We start from the raw sequence: 23,749 nt of genomic DNA, 5'->3' as shown, positions 1-23,749 counted from the left end.
GGGTTCTTTGACGGTGGATATTTTTGTAACGGCCCTGAACTTCAGGCTCCCGCTGTACTGCTCCCCAGTGCCAGACCCTGGCAAGATGCATTCCAACAATGGTGGGACAACATCGTTTACATTCTGTCTGATGAGAAGGGTACTCAATAAGGCCAGGACATCGGTCAACCTCTCAATGACCCTCATAGCTCCGCTATGGCATCATACAGTAAGGTTCCTGGACCTTCTGCAGCTCCTGATGAAGCCCCCAAGAGAACTCCCTCCACCACACATCAACATCTACCACAATGCCGTAGCTTCGCTACGCCTTCACGCCTGGAGACTACTGTACAGCATCTCTTCATTCAGAGAGGATTTTCGCAACAGGTTGCGAAGATGATGTCTGGATACCTGTGGAAGTCATCAGCAGCAGTTTACCAGGCAAAGTGGAATGTCTTCTGTGGATGGTGTCGTGGAAGAGGTGTCTCCACTCGATGCCACTATTCCAACAATAGCAGAGTTCTTCGTGCATTTGCGTGAGGAAATGCGCCTTTCAGTTTTGGCGGTAAAAGGCTATCGCTCTGCCTTGGCCCTTGCCTTTAATCTGAACGGAATGGAATTTTCATCATCGCCAGAACTTTCCTCATCGCCAGAACTTTCCTTATTCATACGGAGTTAGGAACTTACCTGTCCTCAGTTGGAAATGAGACCTCCCCCAAGGAACATGGTTTGAGTTCTCAGGTCTCTAAAGTGACTCCCCTAAGAACCATTACGCCAGGCAACATACTGCCAACTGACTTGGAAAGACCGTGTTCCTGCTCACCTTGGCTTCAGCCAAATGAGTCGGTGAACTGCATGGTCTCTCATACGACATGGCCCATTCCAGGGGATGGATGGAGGTAATGTTCAGCTTCATCCCTGAGTTTGTTGCCAAGACTCAGAATCTAGGGGTTTCGGATCCTAGATTCGACTCCTTCCGGATAACAAGTGTCCGCTCTGTAGCAGACGACCCAGATCATCTGTTACTTTGCCCAGTAAAGAGTTTAAGGCTCTACCTTAAGAAAACAGCAGCAGCTCGCCCCTGAGTGCCCACGCTCTTCGTGAGTACCGGGAGGAACAAGAGGAGGATCACCTAAAACACAATTTTTGCTTGGATTTGCAAGGTCATAGAGCATGCGCTGAATCCAGATCCTTCTCCATCATGTCGTCCCAGAGCCCACAATGTCAGGGGCTTAGCTACGTCCATGGCCTTCAAAAGAGATTACTCTGTGACGCAGTTTCTACAGGCTGGGGTGTGGAAGCATCAAACGACCTTCACAACCCACTACCTGCAAGACGTAACCCACAGGAGGCTCGACACATTTTCTATCGGCAGTGCGGTGGGCTCACAACAGCTGGTGTAATACCTGAGGCTCCTATTGGACAAGTAGCAGAAGGTTGAGGGCACTGTTACCTAGTTTTAGTCTGTGTGAATGAAAAGGAATGACTGGCTCTTTTTCTTTCTTCATTCTCCCCTCTCGGGGAAAGCAGCACCCTAGGTTCTCTGCACAAGCTGACCTCAACCACTGCAGGTAAATCATGCTCCCCTGTGTACCTAGTATTGTGTCAATACTGTTGTGGCCCTGTACCTTGGCGAGGTGGTATTAGGAAAGTCTTGGTTACAACAGTTTTTCCTACAAAGACTCCGAATAATTTTTGTCTTGATAGTCACACTGCTTATCTCAACAAACAGCTTTTGTAGGCCACAGACCTTGCTAGCAAGGTTTTAGCGAGTTGTTAGGGGCTCCTTATTTTTGGTACTGGCCTACTCAAGAAAAAGTAGTCTCTGGGTAAAGTAAAAAGCCAGATTGGCAGCGACGTCCACCCTCCTAATGGGTTAGTCACTCCTAATAAATAGCCTACGGCATTTGGCTTTGGGCCATAAATTTCATAAATCAATCCTAATAGATAGCATAGGTTTGTATTGTATTCCAGTTACGGAACAAATAACAAATTTGGAGATGATTAGTATTTTTCCTAACGATACCATCCTTTAGCTATTTATACAAACTTACCCGGTGACCCTGTCCCATTTGAAGTTCTACCGTCAAGCAAAGTGAGCTCAGTCACAGGTGTGTGAGTGAAGGGGGTAGCTATCCCTGCTAACTAGCGGGACGGATAGTTAACCCTTGCTAAATTTTAATGGCCCCTCCTTTCAGCTGTGCCAAAAGTAATACCCCTTAATAAATGGCTAGAGGTTTGTATCGTTAGGAAAATTACCAATTATCTCCGAATTTGTCATATTCAGTGATCTTGTTAAATAGGAATTAAAGGTACTGTATAATAATGGGGTTCAGGTAATAAATATCTACTTGGTTGCAGTCTCCTAACAGATGAAATTAATCCTGAAGATTTCAGTAGTTGGTAATTTTCTTTCTAAGTAGCTTTTGGACATAAATGCAAGAGGATTCTATGAGTAGCTGAATGCCATTTTCAAATGATTCTTTTTGACTTTGATACCGTATATGCAAATGTACAGCTTTTTATCAATGCATTTTTTCATATCCTGCAAGCATCTTCAAACTAAACAGATTAAAAAAGATTATGTTAAAGAAATGGCCTAATATATTGCTGAATGCTTCTCATCCCTAAGGAACTTTTTGTGAATTATAACAGGTAGCCTAGTAGAGACAAAAAAAATTTTCATTTAAAAACAGTTTTTTTCTTAGTTCTTTGATTTTGAAGATTTATATGAAGTTTGGTTAATAAGTATATGCTGAAGTTTAATTCCAGATATAGATATATTTTTAATTATTTTTGAAATTTATAGAATATTTATCAATTTTAGTGCATTTTATCTTCCTTACAACGGAAGATATCTGGAATTTTATAAATATTTATAAATACTAATTAGAACTCCAAAAAATTTTGAAAGGCCTGCTGCCAAATCTCCTATGAATATCTTTATCAAGTCATAATCTGCATTAATAGTGATCTTTTTTTCTTACACGTATAACAAAATTTTCTTTGATGAAATCCTTGAAGATTCAGAAATCCTTTTCATCAAGATGAGAGGATTAAACAAAAATAAGAACAAAAGAGGTTAATGCTATTACAGATCTTGGTCATTATGAACCCCGCTTTGCATGTATGCATTCGCAGTTATGTATGTGTGGGTAGTTTGTACTCGGAATGCAAAGGTATTGTTTTGTGGCATCGTAGTCTTAATTGATCTTAATTTGAGTCATTGCAGTATCCTTCTGAAAAAGTAGACTTTGTAAATGCACTTGATTTTTTATGTTGTTTAGTGAGCTAGCTATGCATCAATTGATATGTTCCATTAATGTTTTAAAAATGACACTGAAAATGAAATGTGTGTAAATAACCACTTCTTATGTCTACCTAACATGTTTGTTTAAATAGTGTACTTAAACCATTCTTAGTCTTTAGTGTTTGTGTTTGAAACTTTGTGATTTGATGGTGAATCCACATTTAAAACAGGTACGGCAGAGTTTGTGGCTCCTGAGATTGTCAACTATGAGCCGCTGTGTCTCGCCACAGACATGTGGGCCATTGGGGTCATTACCTATATCTTGTAAGTGATTGTTTTAGTTTGTTTTTTTGGGGATTATGGAAGGAATTTAGTTCATGAAAAGTGTAGGATTACAAAAGAATATTAATTGAAATTCTTGTCAGAGTATTTAAAAGGTGTAAACTCTTAATGGTTTTGTGTGTGTCAACACAGTTTACAATCCCCCTTTATGTTACCTACATTTACTGTATTATGCTTCTGGCCAAGATGTTTAATGGAGCACTTGTGGTCGTCTTAATGAGTGTGAACTACAGTAATGCTGAAATTTGGCTGACCACTGCTCTACTTGGCAACCAAGAGCTACTATTCTGTTGCCTAGATGGAAGGTAATTTTTTTTCATCCTGGATGTTTACAGAGTGATGAATTTTTTCTATTGGGTTTGACTCATAGATTTTAATGATTATTTTGAAGGGATGTGGTGGTTTGTTTTCTTATTATGTATCTTGGTGTATTTCATATTGTTTTGTCTTATAAGCCATGTCTTATTGTTCCTACACAAATGCAATCCCATTTCCTTCAGTATGAATATGATTTCAGTTGTTACAATTTTAACGAGAGCTGTCGGTGGTTACTGGCGGGTGGAAACGGAAGCCCTGCCCTTCGCCAGTACACCGAGACACCACTATGACTTCAGCTGCTAAGGCGTATAGACTCTCTGTGCTTCTATTTTGGTTGTTTGATATTTTTCTTTTTTCTCTTTGCAGTGAAAGTGCGTTTAATGATGGGAAAACCACGAGCCTACATGCATTTCTGTCTTGGAGTTGCCGGATGAAAATGTGGCACCTTTATGAGCAGGATTAATGTCGATATCCATTTGTTATGTGCCCATTACAGAGGGCATTATTGTTCTCGGTTCTCCCCCTTCGACAAGCCCAGAATTTGGTCCTTAGAGCAGTGGGTTGAATATAGGAAGAAGAGGAAAACGCTGAAACGGGATGGATCACATTCAGGATCTTCCTCAAAATCGATAAAATCCGTTGGCCCTCTTCCTTCTTTCGGTAATCTGACCTCTGACCCTTCTTTGTCCTCCTCTATTGAGGTGTCGAAGAAGGATGAAAAAAATAGTAATATTCCCTTGGACAGTTAACAAAAGGATCGTGATAGTGGCCTCCGTTCGGGAATAGCAATATCTTGTACAGTGCGGTCCCGAATTATGCGTGTTCGAATTATACGATTCCCCTTTTATGCGATCGCTATTTTTCAAAAAATAAATATTCTGTATCTGCGAAGCTGTTCAAAGTCTGCTAGTCAAGCACTACAAAATGTATCAAATCTATTGTCTTTTTAAGTACAGTGATACCTCGGTACTCGACCATAATCCGTTCGAGATCCGTGTTCGACCTCCGATTTGTTCGAGTACCGAATTTTTTTTCCCCATAAGAAATAATGGTATATATTCTATTCCGTTCCCAAGCACTCGAACAGGCCCAAAATATTAATAAAACGTGTACCTAAACAACAATAATTATCTAAATGTGTATGAAATTGGTCATAAAATCCTATAAAACAATTTTAAACCATTTACTGTACTAAAATAAAACAATTTTAAACCATTTTCTGTACTGTAGTGAACATACCTTTGAGCAGCGGTTCGATGGCATACAGGGATGGATGTGGAGAGGATGGAAGGGAGAGGTTACTGCTTGGAAGGAGAGTCCCCTTCCATGATGTGGCGGGGTAGTTCTCCTTCAGGAGTTGTTTCTCTCTCCAATGAAAGGGTGGGCAGATCTATTTCAGGGGTTTCTTCTCTTCTTTGTCTCTTCTTTGGAGGAGAAACAGGCTTTGATGTAGCAGCTTTCTTTTCTTTTGTGAAAAACTGGTCTATTGTTAATTGTTTCTTCCTCCTCTGCAGTATTCTTCGAAAATGATACATGACACTATCATTAAACATATGCACTGCCCGGTTTGCTACTGCAATTTCTGGGTGGTATTTTTCAGCAAAAGCCTGCACATCTGCCCACTTGGAACAAATTTCATTGATGAGAGAACTTGGAACATCCTCCCTTACCTCATCCTCTTCTGAAGATTCCTGCTCCACAATCAGATCCTGCTGCTGTTGTTGTTGCAGGTGCAACAATTCCTCCACAGTCAACTCGGTAGAATGGCTTTCTACAAGCTCATCAATATCATCCTTGTCGACCTCAAGCCCCAAACTCCTGCCCATGACAACAATTTCCTCAACGACATCAGTGTCATCAGAAATTACAGGGGTAGCAGTGCTTGGACCCGCCTCTGGTTGGAAACCTTCAAACTCCCTCTCTGTGACACATGATGGCCACAGCTTACGCCAGGCAGAGTTCAATGTCCTATAGGTCACACCTCGCCAAGCTTGGTCAATCATGTTAACAGAGTTGAGGATGCTGAAGTGTTCCTTCCAGAATTCCTTTAGGGTCAACTTCGTGTCACTGGTCACTTCAAAACACTTTCTGAAAAGGGCCTTGGTATAGAGTTTTTTGAAGTTTGAAATGACCTGTTGGTCCATGGGCTGGAGTATGGGAGTAGTATTGGGGGGCAAGAATTTGATTTTGATAAAGCTGTATTCTTCTTTCAAGTCATCCTCGAGACCTGGAGGATGTGCAGGAGCATTGTCCATAACCAGAAGACATTTCATTGGCAAGCTCTTTTCAATGAGGTAAGCCTTAACCTGGGGGGCAAACACTTCGTTTATCCACTCAGTAAAGAATTGTCTTGTGACCCAAGATTTAGTGTTCGAGCGCCACATAACTGGTAGTGCACTTTTACAAATATTATTTCGTTTGAACACCCGGGGGTTGTCCGAGTGGTACACTAACAAGGGTTTGATCTTGCAATCGCCACTTGCATTTGCACACAGCAACAATGTTAGCCTATCTTTCATTGGCTTGTGACCTGGCATCTTCGTCTCGTCCTTGGTAATGTACGTATTGGCTGGCATTTTCTTCCAAAATAACCCAGTCTCATCACAATTAAAGACTTGTTGTGCGATCAAATTTTGTTCATTTATGTACCGATCGAATTCCCCCACGTATTTATCGGCTGCAATTTGATCCGAACTAGCTGCCTCCCCATGCCTAGTAACACGATGAATATCTGTTCTATTACGAAACTTTTCAAACCAACCCCTGCTCGCTTTAAATGTAAATGAATCACTTTCACTGGTACTCGGACTTTTCTTCACTAATTCTTCATAGATATGCAACGCTTTTTCACAAATGAACGCTTCACTAACACTTTCCCCGGCCAACTGTTTTTCTTTAATAAATATTAAAAGCAACTTTTCCATCTCCTCAATCACTTGTGGCCTTTGCTTAGTTACCGCCGTAACTCCCGTTGCAACATTCGCCTTCTTAATCATTTCTTTATGCTTTAAAAACGTAGAAATGGTCGACTTCGCCATTCCGTATTCTACCGCTAAATCGGACACTCGTACACCATTCTCATATTTCGCTATAATTTCCTTCTTCAACTCGATCGTTGTTCGCACTGTTTTCCTCTTCTCCTTCCCCTTAACACTCATTACTTTCTTGGGACTCATTATGAAAGCTAAAAAAGCAATTAAAAGCACTGAAAATCACTAAATCACAACGAATGCTGATCGCGCGTTGTCTGAGTGACGCTCTCGAGAGAACTGATGCTTCCCGAACAAGCGAGAGTGGCCGAGATGGCGCGATCATCACAAAGCCCATGCGGTCGTCACGTGTTCGGCTGGTCGAGTACCGAATTTTTGGTCGAGCACCGCAGCAAAAATTTCTCGAAAATTTTGGTCGAACTCCGAATTGTTCGAGTATAGAGTCGTTCGACTACCGAGGTATCACTGTATATTGGTAGCCCTAAATACACTGATTTATAATAAATGTTATAAAAAAAATATTAACATTACATCTTATTAACATAATTTCATAATAAATAGCTTATTTAAGGATAAAATTCCTTATCAACAATGAAATCAACTGTTAACTGTGCGAGTCCAGCTGAAAAAATGTAAACAGAATTGTGGTTACGTTCTCGGCAATCTTTATCTATCTCCAACCTTTTGATAATTTTAATAGTAGTGTTAATGATGGTATATTAAAGCATTATTTTTGTTTAGTACAGTATATATAAAAGCTTTATTTTTCCCTTCAGGTGTTCAAGGTTTTCACGAGTAGACTGGGTTCGTTTATCGGCAGTGAATGGCCTAAACTTCGGTAACGAGTCGGCAATATTTTGTCATATTTTAAACAGTTTACATTTGATTTGCAAAGATTGGTTTTGTAGAGTACACGGTATAATTATAGAAATCAATCTCTCTCTCTCTCTCTCTCTCTCTCTCTCTCTCTCTCTCTCTCTCTCTCTCTCTCTCTCTCTCTCTGTAAGAAATAAAACCTTAGTTCACATATGGCAACCTGAGTTTAAGAATGAAATTAACATGACTATCGTTAGTTGTGGCGATCAATTCCTTGCTTCAGAAGGTACACGAAACAAAAACACGGCATTCGATTACGACAGCAGATTCTCTCTCTCTCTCTCTCTCTCTCTCTCTCTCTCTCTCTCTCTCTCTCTCTCTCTCTCTCTCTCTCTCTCTCTCTCTCTCTCTCTCGTGTTATACAATGCTTACAAATAGAGGAAGAAACCAAAATAAGTTTTCTTAAAGTGGCAATTGAATACGAAACCAAAAAGTTATACCGTGTATACTGTACATCCATTTCAACCATAGCTTAAAATACGGTATCCGATTTCGTCAGCCAACCACAATTTTTTAGGAAACATCATTTTATTCTAGAAAATTGCTACTCTTTAAATAGTTAATTGTGCTTTAAGAAAACGTGCATTTGTTTTTAAATTTCGGGTGTGTTTTAAAAATCGAGTATTGCTGACTTCTTTTTGTTTTACAGGTAGTAGGTTGGCCAGGGCACCAGCCGCCCGTTGAGATACTACCACTAGAGAGGTATTGGATCCTTTGACTGGCCAGACAGTAATGCATTGGATCCCTCTCTCTGGTCACGACTTATTTTTTCTTTGCCTACACTTACACAGAATAGTTTGGCCTATTCTTTACATATTCTCGTCTTTCCTCATACAGCTGACAACAATGAGATACTTAACACATCTTCACCCAAGGGGTTAATTACTGTACTGCAATTTGTTCAGTGTACTTTCCTCTTGGTAAGGGTAGAAGAGACTCTTTAGCTGTGGTAAGCAGCTCTTCTAGGAGAAGGACACTCCAAAATTAAACCACTGTTCTCTAGTCTTGGGTAGTGCCATAGCCTCTGTACCATGGTCTTCCACTGTCTTGGGTTGGAGTTCTCTTGCTTGAGGGTACACTCAGGCACACTATTCTATCTTATTTTTTTTTTCTTCCTCTTGTTTTTTTGAAATGGTGTGTTGGGCAGGCTTAATAGAAGGGCCATGGATGCCTGGTGGTTTATCAAGAGGTTGTCTTTTCCTTTTTCTGATTATTTTTCTTCTCAAAACCATCCTTACTGTCCTCCCTTCAGTTGAAGTGGCTATCCTGGAGGGTATTTAGCCTTGCATGGTGTATCGGCTCCTCCATGTTGACCAGTTTTTCCGACTTTTTACTATAGTCTATGGGTATCATCAATCACTTTGTTTATAATTCTGTACGTATTGTTTTTGTTATAATTCTTGTTAATCTAGTTTTTAAGTATGCTGTCTCTTTTTTATTTCTATTAATTCTTATGCTGTCTGGAGACATTGAGCGAGATCCGGGACCAGTACGTCCTAGATTTCGTCAATGTCGTCTTCTGTATTGCAATATTCGTGGTCTTCATGCAAATATCCAAGACCTTACAGTTGCGTCCAGACAGTATGATATTCTTTTGTGCTCAGAAACTTTGGTTTCTAATATGAGGCACTCATCTGAGCTCCTTATAACTGGTTTTAAGAAGCCAATAATGTTGAAACGTGATGCCATCCCTAGGGCCAGGGGAATGGCGGTGTATATTAGGACCGAGTACCCTGCTTCTCATAAGTCCTGCTATCAATGTGGATGTCATGAGATTCAGGTAATAAAAGTTTGTGGCAGGCATAACAACTTTTATTTGTGTTCGATCTACCGGAATCCAGACATAGATGATTCTATCTTCGATTGTCTTCTTACCATTATGGCTAAGATACAAGAAGATGATAGAAAGGCTTCTTTTGTCTTTGTTGGTGATTTTAATGCTCACCATAGGGAGTGGTTAAGTTCTATCTCTCCTACTGATCGCCATGGCTTAAGAGCTTTAGACTTTGCCTCTGAATCAGGCTGTGAGCAAATCATAAATGAAGCTACTCACAGGTCTGGTAATTGCTTGGACCTCGTATACACTGACTCCCCTGGCGTTATCACTAGTAAGGTTGGTTCTCCAGTCGGGACATCTGATCATGCCTTGATTTCATTATTAGTGAAGACTGAGCAGCCTGTCCCTGATATATCATATTCTTGTAAAATTTATATGGAATCCCAAGCAGACTGGAATGGGATTTTACATGATCTTTTGTGCTTGAATTGGTCACAATTATATAATAGTGTAGATCCTGTTGTCCCTTTGAATGAGAATCTAGTCAACATAATTGATAGGCGTATCCCTTCTCGTGTGCTAAGGTATCGAGTGAAGGACAAACCGTGGTTCAATGATGATTGTAGACGTGCTTATTTGGAGAAACAGGAGGCCTATCATCTTTGGAAGGGGAACAGATCAGATTTGACCTGGAACAACTATACTCAGCTTCGAGCTTTTGCTCAGAGAGTTTATGCCTCAACTGAAAAGGAGTACAATTTAACCATAAAAGAAACACTTTCTGGTACAACTCAGGAACATAAATGGTGGTCTACCCTTAAATCTGCACTCTTTGGTGTAGATGCAACAGTTCCTCCTTTACTTAAACCAGATGGCTCAGTCACTCACTGTCCAAAGGAAAAGGCAACCATTTTGGCTGATGTTTTTGACAGTAAACAGAGTAATGAAAAACTTGAACTTCCTCATTCCTGTTTTCCTGAGGCTATACTAACTAGTTTAGCTTTTCGATCTCGTGAGATTAAAGCTCTGTTGATGGACTTTGATGCTTATGGAGGTGTAGACCCAAATGGTATTTTTCCTTTGTTTTTTATAAAGACAGCAGATTTCTTAGCTCCAAAGTTATCTGTTATTTTGCGCAAGTTAGCAAGAAGAGGAGCTTTTAGCACTAGTTGGAGAATTGGTAATGTTACTCCTCTATGTAAATGTGTTTGTGGTAGCTCAAGTCCCACTGATTACCGCCCAGTTTCCATAACTCCCATATTATCTAAAGTTGTTGAACGTCTTCTGGCAAAACGTCTTAATAGGTTTGCTGAAGGTAATCATCTACTCCCTAGTTTGCAATTTGGTTTTCGTAAAGGCCTTGGAGCATGTGATGCCCTTCTTACAATCTCCAATGCTGTACAGAAATCCCTTGATTGTGGTCGGGAAGTTCGTATGATTGGCCTTGATTTTAGTGCTGCCTTTGACCGTGTTAATCATGAGGCCCTTGTTTTCAAACTGAAACAGTTGGGAGTGGGTGGGTTGTTTCTTAGCATTATTATTGATTTTTTAAGTAATAGATCTCAAAGAGTTGTTGTTGATGGGCACCATAGTGATTATAGGAATGTGATATCCGGTGTTCCACAGGGTAGTGTTCTTGGCCCATTACTTTTCATACTATATACACATGACATGTGGTTTGGCCTAGAAAACAAGCTTGTTGCATATGCAGATGATGCTACTCTCTTTGCATCAATTCCATCCCCTGAATGTAGATCTAGGGTTGGTGAATCCCTTAATAGAGATTTAGCTAGAATTAGTGCATGGTGCAAATTATGGGGTATGAAGTTGAATCCTAACAAAACTCAAAGTATGATTGTAAGTAGGTCAAGGACGGTGGCTCCTCAACATCCGGATCTCAGTATTGATAATGTTTCTTTAAATATGTATGACTCTTTCAAAATTTTAGGTGTGATTCTCAACAGTAAATTTACTTTTGAGAAACATATAAGGTCTCTGTCTTCTTCAATTGCACAAAAAATAGGCTTATTGAGAAAGTCTTTCAAGATTTTCGGTGATCAATCTATTCTGAAGAAGTGTTTTAATTCTTTCATTCTACCTTTTTTTGAGTATTGTTCTCCTGTCTGGTCTTCAGCTGCTGATTCTCATCTTAATTTGTTGGACAGAAACTTACGGTCTATTAAATTTCTTATTCCTGATCTAGATATTAATCTCTGGCACCGTCGTTCAATTAGTTCATTATGCATGTTGCATAAGATTTTTCATAACTCTGACCATCCTTTACATTCAGATCTCCCTGGACAATTCTATCCTGTTCGTAATACTAGGCAGGCAGTTAATTCTAATAGCCAGGCCTTCTCCATCACGAGACTCAATACTACGCAGTACTCTAGAAGTTTTATTCCAGCTGTTACCAAGTTGTGGAATGATCTTCCTAATCGGGTGGTTGAATCAGTAGAACTTCAAAAGTTCAAAGTTGGAGCAAATGCTTTTTTGTTGACCAGGCGGACATGAGTCTTTTTATAGTTTTTTTATGACATATTTGTTTTTGATGCTGTTAATAGTTTATATATGACATGTCTGTTTTGACGTTGTTACTGTTTTTAGAATGATTTATTGTTAATTTGTTATCTTCATTTATTTATTTCCTTATTTCCTTTCCTCACTGGGCTATTTTTCCCTGTTGGAGCCCCTGGGCTTATAGCATCTTGCTTTTCAAACTAGGGTTGTAGCTTGGATAGTAATAATAATAATAATAATAATACTTCTGACTGTGATCAGATCAGCTGATGTTTAGCTGCCGCTCTCAATAATATGTGCGTATGAATACACTAACAAAGTATTGTTTATACCATTTCTTATTCAAAACATCTATACAGTTAGTTAATATTACATAAGTGCCAATGTGTTTTAACCTATCATTTATTGTTTAGTACTTTTAAAACACTCACACACACACACACTCTCTCTCTCTCTCTCTCTCTCTCCTCTCTCTCTCTCTCTCTCTCTCTCTCTCTCTCTCTCGCTAGGCTATCTTTAGCTACCTCTCATTTTTATCTCTATCTCTCTAACAAATGAAATCTTTGTGGCTTCACAAAGTATTAATTATATTAAAAATCAATCATGATTCAATTTTCCTTACTTTCTCCAAACTCACACCATCTTTGTCACATCGAACATTATAACGGTAACTTATTTGTTCGATGACTTAAAAACCCGGCTTAGTACTTTCTTTTTTACTTTTTTTCTAACGGTTTCATAATTGAGGTGGGTACAAGTTAACTTATAACTGAAGTTAGGAAAAGTTATTTTGGATATGAAATGGACAATTATCTTTCGTAACAGTTTAGAATTATCGTAAATTATCATTCTGTCATTAACGGCAGTTTGTTATTGTTGATTATACGCAAAAGAAAAAAAAATAGTTTTCCTGCTTTGCTACGTATGTAGGAATTTATATAGATACGGTAAATAATGTTTGTAATAACATTTACTAAAAGCTTTTAATATCATTATTTATCACTTTGATCATGCGTGCTTAATGCCTTCGTTTGTTTATTATGATCGAAGAAGGAGCGTACAGTAAACAAATGGAAGGTATCCGTTTCAGGCGGCGTCATAAAGAAAAACATTATTTAAATGGCATTTATTTCATTTATTTGGAAGTTCTAAGAAAAATTTAGTAGAACATTGGTAATAACAAAATCAACATATGATCAATACTTGGTAAGATTGCTGTCTATGCAAAAACTAACCTATACACAGATGTGTAAATGCGTCTGTTTCTTTGTTATGATCAGAGATAAACGTAAACAAAACATTGGTTGTCGTTTTTTTATTGTGCTTTTTGGTGTGTTTAGGAAACGTATGATATAAAATCGCCTTTATTTTGATAATTGTGGATTTTCAATGATACAACAAAAGTTAGTCTATAGAGTGATGGTTTTGCTATTCACCAGTTGTCTTATACAATAGATATGACAAACATTAAAATTTCAGTATTTCGGGTCGTGTTATAATGGGAAATATACGGTGTTTACACACATCCTGGTTGTAATTTTAACCTTTTTTCAAGTTATTAGAACTTTAAAGTATATTAAATGTTTGATTTATTTACAAGAACAATTTGATATTATAAAAAGATACAGTATAGTACATAGAAAGTATTGGAAATGGGTAGTAAACACGTTTGAATAGGTAAGTTGCTGGTTGCCATGGCCCCCATGGAATTATTTCTGTCAGTTGTCTGTTTCGAAATATGCGATTTTCCATTTATACGAGGTCATTGATCGACTAAATTCTCGCATAATTCGGGACCCTACTGCACCTTTTCACTTGATAAGCCACCAGAAATTCCTCAGTGTGGCGGGATGTTGCAAAAACAACCCCCACACCCTTGAATCTTACTTCCGACAATTGTCTCCGCAACACAAACTTTCCCCTGACGTTATCTAAAACCGGACTCTTAGACAAAAAGGACAAAAACAAAACATAACATAACCTTAAAACAATATTTCTTCAAACTGCAATACAACATCAACAACCAAAATAATTACACTTATAACTAATCTTTAACTTAATAAATATACCAAAAAAACCGTAACACCATTCAAATAAAAAACCCCTAACAACTTAAAACTAAACCGCACACCAACTCAAAATATGTGTTTATATATATTACGACACCAACACTGTTGCCACACACAAGCCGAACTGTCTTTTCACGGCAAACTACCACTACAGTTTATGGTAACAGAAGAGTTCTTAATTTGCCATAACGACCTCAACTCCTTGAGTCACAGGTGTCAGTATCATCATCATCATCATCATCGTCATCATCATCATCGTCATCATCATCATCATCATCATACACAATCTTTATAAACAGGCCAGGTCATCGACAATCGTCAATCCAAAACAGCAGTCTAAATATGATCAGTTCCAGGCCAGGTCATCAACAGTTTATTCAACAAAAAAACCTCTCAAAGGAGGAATCACGGCCTGCAGAAATAAAAAAGAAAAACACTTACGAACTCTCCTAACTAACTACACTATCGCACTATAATCAAAGATAAATAATAAACTGTTCCTATCATTCACAATCACGACAAGCAAAGATAAACAAAACTGTACTTACTTTTTAAATAAATAAACACTTCCACACTGGTAATAATATTGAAGTACATCCAGCGTTCACACAACTGCCTTAAGCTGCAGTCAAATCAAAAAAGCATTCGCTCCGAAACATTCACCACTGTCGTAACCTAGCTAAAAACAATGTAAACAAACAACCTCAAATATACCGACAGTCTTTCCCACTACAAACAATCATTCGCTAACTACCACTTGTTCTTCAGCGCGCACCGCAGACACACAAACACACATACTCACACAAACACACACACACACTCTCTCTCGCGCACGCGCGATTTAGCAAAACTAAAGCAAATGAAATTCTCTCTCTCTCTCTCTCTCTCTCTCTCTCTCTCTCTCTCTCTCTCTCTCTCTCTCTCTCTCTCTCTCTCTCTTTTTTTGACAAAACTAAAACAAATAAACACTTTCTCTCTCTCTCTCTATCGATTTGGCAAACAAAAAAAATAAATTAAAATAAAAAATTAATCCTCCACATTCCTCCCCCCTTACTTTGCCAAATTCTCACACAACACTTACCTATTTTCTCATTACCCAGTCGCAATCAGGAACAGGGCCTCGGCTTCGAGTAACTGGGCCTTCATATACCTGCACTCTCTCATTCACTTCTTCCATGTCGCTTTCATTCATCGTACTATTACGATTCCCGTCTATGTTCTGCTCGTCTAAGATATCATGCACTATTTCATCTACCTCAATTTCATCTGGCCCGAAAATCCCACTAATTTCTGTCAACAATTCATCCATTACATCTAAACCATTTTCTACTTTAACAAAAGAATCATTCATACTGCTTATCATTCTCCTATCTTTCATTCTCGTGTTCGTCATACGTTCTCTTGCCTCATCTAACGAAAAACCACACACACTATAGGTATCATTCATACTCATCCAAGTTTCATCTGTATTAATACATTTATCTTCCATACTCACCTGTACATTTACACCCTTGTCCTGCTTATTCTGATTCCCGCCAACAACTACAAAATTTTCCTGTCTTTTATCCCCAGTAAAATTCTCAGACTTCTTTTTCCTTCCATACTCTACTAACACCAATTGCTTATCTTCTAACCCTAACTTCTCATGCATACTATGTTCATACTTACTCATTTCCAACCAATTATTCATCCCATTCTCACAAACATCGATCCTATTCCTTCCACACACACAGGAGGACTCACCCAGCTGAACCCTCTTACACTCTAGTTTCCCAAACATCCTGGCTGACCTAATCCCTTCTTCCTACAAACCCTAGCTATATGCCCATCTGCACCACATTCAGTACACTTACCTCGTGGCTCCCTGCACATTCTAGCATAATGACCATCCTTACCACAATTACCACAAATTACATTCATACGATTACTACGGCATCCACTCGCTATGTGCCCAGTCATACCACACCGATAACACTTAATCACTTTCTCTTTCTTACAGCCGCTAATACGATGCCCTGTCTCTCCACACCCGAAACATGCTCCTAATGCCCATCTACACTCGTTCTTTTTATGTCCTACCTTCCCACACCTATAATACCTCTCTTCACGGATACCACTACCTAACCTAACTTGCTGCGTACTAGCACTTCTATCTCTCCAAACTTGATTTCCCTGTCTAAACCCGTCATTTCTCGGCATGAGTATTCCTACATTACTCACCCTAACACTTCTATCTACTGCACTATCAGCTACCCTCATTGGCCCTCTCATAACAGCATCTCTAAAACTACCAAATTCTGGCACACTTTCCTCCATTCCAGTTCTTACACTCACAGATTTACTTTCTTTCATACACCTATCCAACTCGTAATCCTCAACTATCTCTAAAATATCATCCCAAGTCAATCTCTCTCAAGTCCACCTCATTTTCTCCTTCCGTTTCAAATTAATAAACTCACACACACTCTCTGGTACTCTACCCATAAACTTCTTCATTAGTTCCTTATTTTTATTTATTCCTTCGTCCCCATACTTCTTTCTAGCCAATGTTTCTAACCGACATACATACATCGAGATTGCTTCACCCAACTTCATTCGTGCTTCATCAAAATCATTTTTTCGCTTATACCTAACACTACCTTTCATACTTTTTACCTGTTCAATTATCCTCTTCTTTACACTTTCATACTCAACCTCTCCTACACTCATTATCACCCCATACATCATCAACAAATATCCTGACAAAAATTCTCCCAACTCCCTAGCCCAAACTCTCTTACTATCCCCATACTTAGCCTGACAAAACTTTTCATATTCCCTAAAGAAGTCATATACATCCCTACTGCTATGTTCATTAAAACTTTCACACCTAGGTACCTCTCTCATAAACACTATCTTACAAACTTCCTCTACTTCATTCTCACTACTATCTTCACTGTCTATTCCCTTCTTGTTGCCTTCTTCTTCATTTGAATACAATGAATCTAATTCTACACTCAAAGTCCTATCTTTAACTATTCCCTTCTTACCCTTTTTCTTACTAACCACCTTCACCCATTCATGATCATCCTCACTCACACCCTGACCTTTCTTTTTTTCTTTCTTCACATTATCTTTACCTTTCTTCTCAGTCTTCCTATCACCCTTCGTTCCAATCTTACTATGTCTAGGCCCTTTACTTTCAATATCACTATCACTACCTTCCCCACTATCACTTACCCTATCCTCTTCCACCATCAACCCGTTACCAGAAGCAGAAGCCACTCCTCCGACTGCACCTTCACCCATGACAGTTTTCATCATCCCCATTACTTGCCCTACCATTGCTTCCATTCGTTTCTCATTTTCTCGCATCCTCATCTCAACACCCTCTTCCAATCTCTCTACAGTTCCCTTTAACCCCCTAAGCTCCTTCTGCATCGCCTCATTCTCCCAGTGCAACCTCTCATTCTCTACTAGCAACCTCTCCTCATGCTCCTTACTCAGCCGCAATTCCTCCTTCAAAACCCTTAATTGCTCCTCCATTTTTCATCAACCTTAATCCTAATTCCGTCCTTCGTCCAACAGTCCAGCTTCCTATCCCACCTCGGCAGTCCCTGTTCGGGCGCCAAAATAATGTGGCGGGATGTTGCAAAAACAACCCCCACACCCTTGAATCTTACTTCTGACAATTGTCTCCGCAACACAAACTTTCCCCTGACGTTATCTAAAACCGGACTCTTAGACAAAAAGGACAAAAACAAAACATAACATAACCTTAAAACTATATTTCTTCAAACTGCAATACAACATCAACAACCAAAATAATTACACTTATAACTAATCTTTAACTTAATAAATATACCAAAAAAACCGTAACACCATTCAAATAAAAAACCCCTAACAACTTAAAACTAAACCGCACACCAACTCAAAATATGTGTTTATATATATTACCACACTAACACTGTCGCCACACACAAGCCGAACTGTCTTTTCACAGCATACTACCACTACAGTTTATGGTAACAGAAGAGTTCTTAATTTGCCATAACGGCCTCAACTCCTTGAGTCACAGGTGTCAGTATCATCATCATCGTCATCATCATCATCGTCATCATCATCATACTGTACACAATCTTTATAAACAGGCAGGTCATCGACAATCGTCAATCCAAAACAGCAGTCCAAATATGATCAGTTCCAGGCCAGGTCATCAACAGTTAATTCAACAAAAAAACCTCTCAAAGGAGGAATCACGGCCTGCAGAAATAAAAAAGAAAAACACTTACGAACTCTCCTAACTAACTACACTATCGCACTATAATCAAAGATAAATAATAAACTGTTCCTATCATTCACAATCACGACAAGCAAAGATAAACAAAACTGTACTTACTTTTTAAATAAATAAACACTTCCACACTGGTAATAATATTGAAGTACATCCAGCGTTCACACAACTGCCTTAAGCTGCAGTCAAATCAAAAAAGCATTCGCTCCGAAACATTCACCACTGTCGTAACCTAGCTAAAAACAATGTAAACAAACAACCTCAAATATACCGACAGTCTTTCCCACTACAAACAATCATTCGCTAACTACCACTTGTTCTTCAGCGCGCACCGCAGACACACAAACACACATACACACAAACACACATACACACACAAACACACACAAACACACACACACACAAACACACACACACACTCTCTCTCGCGCACGCGCGATTTAGCAAAACTAAAGCAAATGAAATTCTCTCTCTCTCTCTCTCTCTCTCTCTCTCTCTCTCTCTCTCTCTCTCTCTCTCTCTCTCTCTTTTTGACAAAACTAAAACAAATAAACACTTTCTCTCTCTCTCTCTCTCGATTTGGCAAACAAAAAAAATAAATTAAAATAAAAAATTAATCCTCCACATTCCTCCCCCCTTACTTTGCCAAATTCTCACACAACACTTACCTATTTTCTCATTACCCAGTCGCAATCAGGAACAGGGCCTCGGCTTCGAGTAACTGGGCCTTCATATACCTGCACTCTCTCATTCACTTCTTCCATGTCGCTTTCATTCATCGTACTATTACGATTCCCGTCTATGTTCTGCTCGTCTAAGATATCATGCACTATTTCATCTACCTCAATTTCATCTGGCCCAAAAATCCCACTAATTTCTGTCAACAATTCATCCATTACATCTAAACCATTTTCTACTTTAACAAAAGAATCATTCATACTGCTTATCATTCTCCTATCTTTCATTCTCGTGTTCGTCATACGTTCTCTTGCCTCATCTAACGAAAAACCACACACACTATAGGTATCATTCATACTCATCCAAGTTTCATCTGTATTAATACATTTATCTTCCATACTCACCTGTACATTTACACCCTTGTCCTGCTTATTCTGATTCCCGCCAACAACTACAAAATTTTCCTGTCTTTTATCCCCAGTAAAATTCTCAGACTTCTTTTTCCTTCCATACTCTACTAACACCAATTGCTTATCTTCTAACCCTAACTTCTCATGCATACTATGTTCATACTTACTCATTTCCAACCAATTATTCATCCCATTCTCACAAACATCGATCCTATTCCTTCCACACACACAGGAGGACTCACCCAGCTGAACCCTCTTACACTCTAGTTTCCCGAACATCCTGGCTGACCTAATCCCTTCTTCCTACAAACCCTAGCTATATGCCCATCTGCACCACATTCAGTACACTTACCTCGTGGCTCCCTGCACATTCTAGCATAATGACCATCCTTACCACAATTACCACAAATTACATTCATACGATTACTACGGCATCCACTCGCTATGTGCCCAGTCATACCACACCGATAACACTTAATCACTTTCTCTTTCTTACAGCCGCTAATACGATGCCCTGTCTCTCCACACCCGAAACATGCTCCTAATGCCCATCTACACTCGTTCTTTTTATGTCCTACCTTCCCACACCTATAACACCTCTCTTCACGGATACCACTACCTAACCTAACTTGCTGCGTACTAGCACTTCTATCTCTCCAAACTTGATTTCCCTGTCTAAACCCGTCATTTCTCGGCATGAGTATTCCTACATTACTCACCCTAACACTTCTATCTACTGCACTATCAGCTACCCTCATTGGCCCTCTCATAACAGCATCTCTAAAACTACCAAATTCTGGCACACTTTCCTCCATTCCAGTTCTTACACTCACAGATTTACTTTCTTTCATACACCTATCCAACTCGTAATCCTCAACTATCTCTAAAATATCATCCCAAGTCAATCTCTCTCTAGTCCACCTCATTTTCTCCTTCCGTTTCAAATTAATAAACTCACACACACTCTCTGGTACTGTACCCAAAAACTTCTTCATTAGTTCCTTATTTTCATTTATTCCTTCGTCCCCATACTTCTTTCTAGCCAATGTTTCTAACCGACATACATACATCGAGATTGCTTCACCCAACTTCATTCGTGCTTCATCAAAATCATTTTTTCGCTTATACCTAACACTACCTTTCATACTTTTTACCTGTTCAATTATCCTCTTCTTTACACTTTCATACTCAACCTCTCCTACACTCATTATCACCCCATACATCATCAACAAATATCCTGACAAAAATTCTCCCAACTCCCTAGCCCAAACTCTCTTACTATCCCCATACTTAGCCTGACAAAACTTTTCATATTCCCTAAAGAAGTCATATACATCCCTACTGCTATGTTCATTAAAACTTTCACACCTAGGTACCTCTCTCATAAACACTATCTTACAAACTTCCTCTACTTCATTCTCACTACTATCTTCACTGTCTATTCCCTTCTTGTTGCCTTCTTCATTTGAATACAATGAATCTAATTCTACACTCAAAGTCCTATCTTTAACTATTCCCTTCTTACCCTTTTTCTTACTAACCACCTTCACCCATTCATGATCATCCTCACTCACACCCTGACCTTTCTTTTTTTCTTTCTTCACATTATCTTTACCTTTCTTCTCAGTCTTCCTATCACCCTTCGTTCCAATCTTACTATGTCTAGGCCCTTTACTTTCAATATCACTATCACTACCTTCCCCACTATCACTTACCCTATCCTCTTCCACCATCAACCCGTTACCAGAAGCAGAAGCCACTCCTCCGACTGCACCTTCACCCATGACAGTTTTCATCATCCCCATTACTTGCCCTACCATTGCTTCCATTCGTTTCTCATTTTCTCGCATCCTCATCTCAACACCCTCTTCCACTCTCTCTACAGTTCCCTTTAACCCCCTAAGCTCCTCCTGCATCGCCTCATTCTCCCAGTGCAACCTCTCATTCTCTACTAGCAACCTCTCCTCACGCTCCTTACTCAGCCGCAATTCCTCCTTCAAAACCCTTAATTGCTCCTCCATTTTTCATCAACCTTAATCCTAATTCCGTCCTTCGTCCAACAGTCCAGCTTCCTATCCCACCTCGGCAGTCCCTGTTCGGGCGCCAAAATAATGTGGCGGGATGTTGCTAAAACAACCCCCACACCCTTGAATCTTACTTCTGACAATTGTCTCCGCAACACAAACTTTCCCCTGACGTTATCTAAAACCGGACTCTTAGACAAAAAGGACAAAAACAAAACATAACATAACCTTAAAACTATATTTCTTCAAACTGCAATACAACATCAACAACCAAAATAATTACACTTATAACTAATCTTTAACTTAATAAATATACCAAAAAAACCGTAACACCATTCAAATAAAAAACCCCTAACAACTTAAAACTAAACCGCACACCAACTCAAAATATGTGTTTATATATATTACCACACTAACACTGTCGCCACACACAAGCCGAACTGTCTTTTCACAGCAAACTACCACTACAGTTTATGGTAACAGAAGAGTTCTTAATTTGCCATAACGGCCTCAACTCCTTGAGTCACAGGTGTCAGTATCATCATCATCATCATCATCGTCATCATCATCATCGTCATCATCATCATACACAATCTTTATAAACAGGCAGGTCATCGACAATCGTCAATCCAAAACAGCAGTCTAAATATGATCAGTTCCAGGCCAGGTCATCAACAGTTAATTCAACAAAAAAACCTCTCAAAGGAGGAATCACGGCCTGCAGAAATAAAAAAGAAAAACACTTACGAACTCTCCTAACTAACTACACTATCGCACTATAATCAAAGATAAATAATAAACTGTTCCTATCATTCACAATCACGACAAGCAAAGATAAACAAAACTGTACTTACTTTTTAAATAAATAAACACTTCCACACTGGTAATAATATTGAAGTACATCCAGCGTTCACACAACTGCCTTAAGCTGCAGTCAAATCAAAAAAGCATTCGCTCCGAAACATTCACCACTGTCGTAACCTAGCTAAAAACAATGTAAACAAACAACCTCAAATATACCGACAGTCTTTCCCACTACAAACAATCATTCGCTAACTACCACTTGTTCTTCAGCGCGCACCGCAGACACACAAACACACATACACACACACACACACAAACACACACACACACAAACACACATCACACACACACACAAACACACACACAAACACACACACACACACACACACACTCACTCTCTCTCGCGCACGCGCGATTTAGCAAAACTAAAGCAAATCTCTCTCTCTCTCTCTCTCTCTCTCTCTCTCTCTTTGACAAAACTAAAACAAATAAACACTTTTTCTCTCTCTCTCTCTGTCTCTCTCGATTTGGCAAACAAAAAAAATAAATTAAAATAAAAAATTAATCCTCCACATCAGGATGCTGAGAAATCGTCATAAGGACTCTGTGGCCTTCCTTAGATATAGAAGGCATTCCATCGACACACAAATTAGCACAAGACCTGAGTAATAATCAGGGTTTTTCCCTGCTTGCCGACTAGACAGAAATACCCAATGGAGACTCAACCTCCATGTCTCGGGACTGCAAACTATGAAGATATAGCAGTTATGATGACAATTTCAAAGGGAAAGTAACCTTGCACCCCATCCCTGAATAGTACAATCTATTCAACTTCTTTTGCGGAGAATTCATCTTTATCCGCGTGAATACAGAGGAATATAAAGTTAGACTTCAAGAGTACACTCACGTATTTGCATAACCATCTTGCACTCGCACACAAGTTGGTACACACTTTAGACAGAGCTCGCCAACCATTGGAAACTCGCACTCATCCCACTCACCCGTAAGGAAGAGTTTATTTCAGTCACCTATAAGGTTGCACTCACCTCTATAATTGCGCCAGTCTAGTCCGGCACGTTCATCGCAATCACCTATACATGTATGGGCATCATGCTCTCGTTTACAAATGAGATCAGTGCAGTTTCCAGAGCACAAGCTAATTCGTTACGCTCTCAAAGAGGTTCTTACTCATATGTTCGTGCAAGCTTATTGCCTTACAGCCACATAGGGTGCTTTTCCTAATTCACATCTTTAATATTTATAGAGGAGAGTAATAGATCGGTCGCCTGTTCGCCATCACAGACAGCTCTCGCCTATTAGCATGCGCGAACCAGTGCTTGCTAGTGTAGTTCAGGTATATGAACTCTGCCAATGTATGAATATTCTCCTGGTCACTCATGCTCCACAGCACATGCCTACATTCCAAGATATGCACTCTC

The 23,749-nt window shown here is 39.3% G+C and overlaps 1 protein-coding gene across 1 annotated transcript in view; it reads left to right on the top strand.

Moving 5' to 3' along the window:
• Nucleotides 1-23,749, top strand: part of LOC137656167 (death-associated protein kinase 2-like) — a 294,844-nt gene that overhangs the window by 176,039 nt on the left and 95,056 nt on the right. Inside the window, exon 5 of the mRNA XM_068390342.1 lies at nt 3,460-3,553. Within this exon, the coding sequence (XP_068246443.1) occupies nt 3,460-3,553 (94 nt within the window). The remainder of the gene's footprint in view (nt 1-3,459; nt 3,554-23,749) is intronic.

The sequence above is a fragment of the Palaemon carinicauda genome, chromosome 17 (assembly GCF_036898095.1).
Source record: "Palaemon carinicauda isolate YSFRI2023 chromosome 17, ASM3689809v2, whole genome shotgun sequence".
Classification (NCBI taxonomy): domain Eukaryota; kingdom Metazoa; phylum Arthropoda; class Malacostraca; order Decapoda; family Palaemonidae; genus Palaemon; species Palaemon carinicauda.
Note: the sequence above shows the minus strand (reverse complement) of the source record. Positions and strands in the feature narration are given on the sequence as shown.